This window comes from Notothenia rossii (assembly GCF_949606895.1).
Source record: "Notothenia rossii genome assembly, chromosome: 11".
Lineage (NCBI taxonomy): Eukaryota > Metazoa > Chordata > Actinopteri > Perciformes > Nototheniidae > Notothenia > Notothenia rossii.
In genome coordinates, this window is record NC_136910.1 from 42,087,938 (window position 1) to 42,093,423 (window position 5,486).

At 37.2% G+C, this 5,486-nt stretch overlaps 1 protein-coding gene across 1 annotated transcript; it reads right to left on the reverse strand.

The window, feature by feature from the left end:
- Window positions 1–5: 5 nt before the first annotated feature.
- On the reverse strand, window positions 6–5,486 carry ess2 (ess-2 splicing factor homolog; the record flags this gene model as incomplete). The annotated part of the gene is given in 11 exon segments (XM_079659953.1): window positions 6–68; window positions 223–356; window positions 496–613; window positions 865–932; window positions 935–1,033; window positions 1,221–1,304; window positions 1,427–1,595; window positions 2,459–2,629; window positions 4,204–4,278; window positions 4,622–4,872; window positions 5,204–5,486. Coding segments are annotated over 11 exon segments (1,434 nt in total), but the record flags the coding sequence as incomplete, so codon positions are not given.

Sequence of the window (5,486 nt, forward strand, 5' to 3'; positions counted from 1 at the left end):
CCATTCACTGTTGGGGATTCATGTGGGATGAGCTCTTTACCATCGGGGCCTACTTTACCCTGTTTGAACTGGACAGAAAACGAGATGCATTAGCTGCATTACTCTCAAACAAGCACTCCGATTCAACAAGAATAGACTGTCATGCTGCATTGCATTCACAAAGCATGGGGCACATGTAGGCCAAACATCAATGTTTTTATAACCCATATTCCTAAAAGGTACCTGTGCATTGAGAGCTGCAGCCTGCTGAATCTGGCTTTTGTTGAGAGCTTTGCTGAATGGGTCTCCAACAAAGCGTGTGTTCTTGTGAATGACCTCCCGTGGCTTCTTAAATTGATCATCATCATCTTTAACACCTAAACAAAAATTAAACATGTGAAACAACATGAAAACCTTTCTTCGTGTACAGCTAAATGTGATCAATAACATGCCTTCAAAACCTATTTATGTCTGAAAGAAAGGAAAGAAAATTAAATTCAAGTGTGGTCTACTTACCTTCTGGATAATACATCAAGGCATTCTTTGCTTTGTACTCCCATGTCTCGAGTCCAGCTTTGACACATTCAAGTGCTCCTTTCTCTACTGATGGCAATGCAAGATTCTGTTCATGGCGCTGAACAAAAAAGTCAAAAAAAACATTTGTAATACCGTGAAGGAATGTACCAAAGACCAACTGGAACTGTAAAAGAATGGCGCAATGTTCATAACGCAAAAAAGATATGGCTTTATGAGCAGGACTTAACTTCAAACTTGAACCTGACAGAAATATTAAATGCAACAATTTTGTCAATCAAATTATAATAGGTCTAGGATCAGCACACCAAAGTAGTTTGATTGAATTCAAAATGATTCTCCAATACATACCTCTTTGTATTCAGTTTCAGCCTCGTATAACCAGGAATGCCTTAGCCTGTTCTTGTCTTCTGCAAATCCATGATCTGCTCAAATGATGCATTATCCTCACTGGTATTTTTAGCAAGGAAGCGATCCAGGCAGGGCAGCTCTTTCTCCTCCTTGTCGCCGCACTTGCTCTCTATGAATACAACATCGATTGAAATAGGTGTAAATTACTCTTGAGCAATTGTGAGTCAAATCATCAGAGAATTATTGCAAAACAAGTTTTCATTTTGGACACAGCTGTGTGACATCCTAGAAACAAACAAATAATGCTCTGAACATTGATTTGTTGTCTGTTTTCTTCTTAAAAACAAGATACGTACCTCCATCGAAACCTTTACCGCCAAGAGTCGAGGAAGGAGACCCTGGGACGCCCACTGGGGTCTCAAAACTAGCCGGTGTCACATCTGCAGGAATAAAGAAAGGTAAATAGGTAGGCCTACAAAGAACAGGTTAGATCTTTAATTCTGTACGAAATGTATAACATGGTGAACATATCATGTTCTATTTGACTGCTCATATTACTTACAGGGTGCAGAAGACCGAGGTGTAGATTTAGTCAAAGATGATCCATAGCGGATGGATATCTCTCTCATCCTCACTAGGTCACCAGTTTCCTCTGCTTCCAGATATTCCCTCTGCGCCTGCAGCTTAGTCACATCTGGGAAGAAGTCCCGCTGGATGATCTTCTCTAGACTCTGTTACAAGTAGAAAGACAGGTACATTGGACTTTGCAAAAACTAAAACAACATCATTCTCTTCGTTACTATAAAATATGTGTAGGTATTATATATTTAGAGAGATTAGTGCCAATCAATGTCCTAATGCACCAATTTTCCCTTAAAATAAAGAGGAGGTAGGACATGTCGGATATGAAACACCACCTTTTAATTCATTTAATTTCCATCTTTATTTAGAACAGATTTAAAAAAACAAATAATAAATAATAAATGTGAAAAACAGAATACCTTATTGTTAGAATACAGTGTTTATCAATATTCATAATAATACTTATATATTCAACAAAAATATTCATAATATTATTCATACTATAATCATATAAATATTATTCCAATCGGTCGAAGATTTGCTTTTACATTTTCGCACAGTATCTATGATTTCATTTTCTTCGACTGGTGTGAGGAAGAAAGAGCTATTGTTTTCATTCCAGAGGTCCGTATCTTCCCCTTTAGTTGTTTCTACGGTTTTAATTTTTTCTGCCAGATCTGGCCCCACATTTACAAAGAATTCATTAAAACCATTAACCACATCTTCTGTATTATTAATAACATTATTTTTGTCCACAAAAAACTCAGGGTAACCAGAGCTTTTTGCTCCATTTCTAATGGTTTCAAAGCTCAAGGACACTTAGGATAATGATATAACTAAATCAACTGGACTCAACCAACGATAAACACCAAATGTATGTTTATAAAATACACTAAAAATGCTATTGAACCTTTTCATTTGTTAGCAATAATCGAGCTAACACAGCACGTTGATGATAACTTATAGCTCGTCCCTACGTCGTAGCATAAACAGTAGTCTGTCATTTAGTTACCTCAATATAATTATCTTCATCGAGGACCTTTCTCCTCGTCTTTTCTTTGTCCTCCTTCTCTGGTTGTTGGAGAAGAGCCATTGTTGAGACTGTAACAGGGACTAGAGTCCCGAACAGAGCTTTCCTCACGCTGGCGCTGCCCTCCATTGTAGACCCTGTTAGCCTGCTAGGCTAAACGGCTAAGGGCTATTGTTTACCAACAAACACCGACTAAAACGTAACGGAAGACGACTCTTGTACTTTGGAAACCCAGTTTAGTTATTTAGAGCAAGTAGTATACAACTATACAGTTAAAACTGCTTGAACGCCGCTAAGTATAACAAATTAGCTAGCTAACTAGTTACCGTCGGCTAACTTCAGAACCAGCGTAAAAACAACGTCTGAGATGTTGCGTAACCGGAAGTTTACTGCGTCACTCAAACTTTCCAGAATAAAATAAATAAGATGCATTTCAACTTAAATCAGTCATTAATATTCATTACATTAATAATGCAACTGGTTATTGGAAAGGATATGGAGTTAATATTACATATAAATATTGCAGATTAATCAACTCTTCATACTCTGCTCAAGTTATTGTCTGCAGTATGATATTCAATCTAAATCTAAAAATAGTGTAATGATGATTGCTGAAATCAAGGAGAAGCAACATTTCCCTTCATTCTTTATGGTTGACCAACTGTGGGGAAAAGCATCAGTGCTACAAACTGTAGGCACAAACTAATATGCTGACAAATAAACTACACAGTGCACAGGTGTTTTTTATATTTATTGTTTTATTTATTGTAAATTGCACTGTTGAGGAACCTGCAATCTAAGTTGTTCACACATTACATAATTATAATTACATTATAATAATCTTGAAAATAAATGATAGTAAAACTACCCGATTTATATTGCCCACGTGGGTTCATTTACAGAAAAGAAAAATTCAAAGAGTGCCAAGGTCACAATCTTTGTCCAACTCACAAGATGGACAAGAGCACTTCATATTTTTGTGACCAGTATGCTCCCACCTTTCATGTAAATGTCAATTAATTGATTAAGAAAGCTCAACATAAAAGTATTAACTGAGCACACACAAATTGAAATAAGTAATTCCTTTAGTTTAGACATCAGAATAAATGTCTCTATGTGCCCTGATCAGGCTGCAACTCTGGTTTGTTGTGTTGGTATTGTTTTGATTTTATTATTTGTATACAAATGTAAACCTATGTGTCTGAAATAAAGCATAGCGTAACAGTAATGTCATATTTCTATAGAAAATGTTTAAGGTCAGGTTTACTCACTTACAAATACAGTATTGACATCCCCCTTTGTAAAGTAATACCCGGGTATATAAACATACATTCAGAGAACTAACAATAGCTATTCCCAGTAGTTTAACTGTGATCCCTGTTATCTGCCAAGATAAAGAATACAAAGGTAATACCACCAGTAATCTTCTGAGCCCCCAGACAGACAATCACTGGTTTATATAGACTGATATGGAGATCTATGAGAATAAAGTCAGGTTCATTTTCACCTTTTTTTCCCCAAATAGAGTGAAATAAATGAAACAATAAAAATATCACACTTGATTTAACTGACACAAAAAGTAAACATTTTTAAAGATAAGAATAATTGTTGTAGCTTTTTATTTTATAACAATAGTATTTACAAAAAATGTATGTAACTTAAGCGCTCACACATACATGGCTTTCTGCTTTTTCAATGATGCATGCAATATACACAATACAAATTTAATTTTCTGTGCTTCCCACACTATATGATAGTCTTTTCTGGCGCCTCCACTTTGCTCTTCGGTTTTTAAACCAAACCTACCGGCAGAATAAAAGGTTGTGTGAATAAGTTGTCATTTTCTTGATTTATAACATAGCCTTCTACACATGTCATTATTTGGATCATTGTGTATTTACATGGTCCAACCAAGAACCAAGAAGAACAGAACTGGACATCATTGGAAATGCATATCACAACAAATTAACCAGATATTTATTCAAAGGATCTACTCTCCTAAATTAGATTATTAAACTGGCACACATCTTTAGTAATTGTTAATCCGCTATAGCTGGCACAATACACCACTTTATCAGAAACCTATTCAACCCACTGAAACAACAGCACTATAATTGGCTGAAATTCTAAATGTGATAGTCTTACCTCTACTCTCTCTTCCCTTAAGTGAGTGTGCTGTGCTAGTTTCTCCCTCGTGGTAACATCTGGATACTGGTTCTGCAGGAACAGCTCCTCCAGTGCGTCCAGCTGCTCCTCTGTAAAAATAGTGCGGTGACGTCTGGTTCTCCTCTGCACCTGCCCGGCTGTCTGTTCCTCCCTGTGAGCGTCTCCCAGCCTGCAGGGGTCTGTGAGCATCGCTGGGGGCCATCCGTACTTACAGGCTGCAGGGAGGAGGTCTGGATTAAGGTAAGGAAGCAGAGTAAGCATTACTAAAAAGCATATACTGAAACGTTGTTGAAACAAATAAACAAATACATTTCTGATTTAATTAAATCCGATGAGCCAAGCCAAACACAGGGCTTTATTAAAGGTTGATTGTCCATTCGTGCTATCATTGCATTTTAAAGAAGCGCACTTTGTACATGCTAGCCGGTTTTCCCTTTTTTCCCACAACAATAATGTGCTCTGCCTTTAACTTCACCAACAGAAACATACAAAATAGTTTCAAATGTGTCATAAAGTTAAGGGGTTTGCACCTCTTTTATACAGTGTATTGTTTGCACTCACCTTCATGAATGAAGTCAGCCTGGTATATGTCTCCACAATGGGAGCAGTAGCAGCAGCACAGGCAGGCGTGATGGACAGCCTCTGTCTGGCCTCCAGCAGGACTCACTGCCTTCTCCTTTATTCCAGCGCCACTTGTTCCATTACTGTTTGGATATTTGCTCAATATATTCTCAATAGTGAAAGGAAACTTGTGTCTCTCCATCCTGACGAGTCCATTCAACTCCAAACAAAATACAATAAAACAAAAGCAGCAATGATGCCAGGATATTGACACACTCTGCCA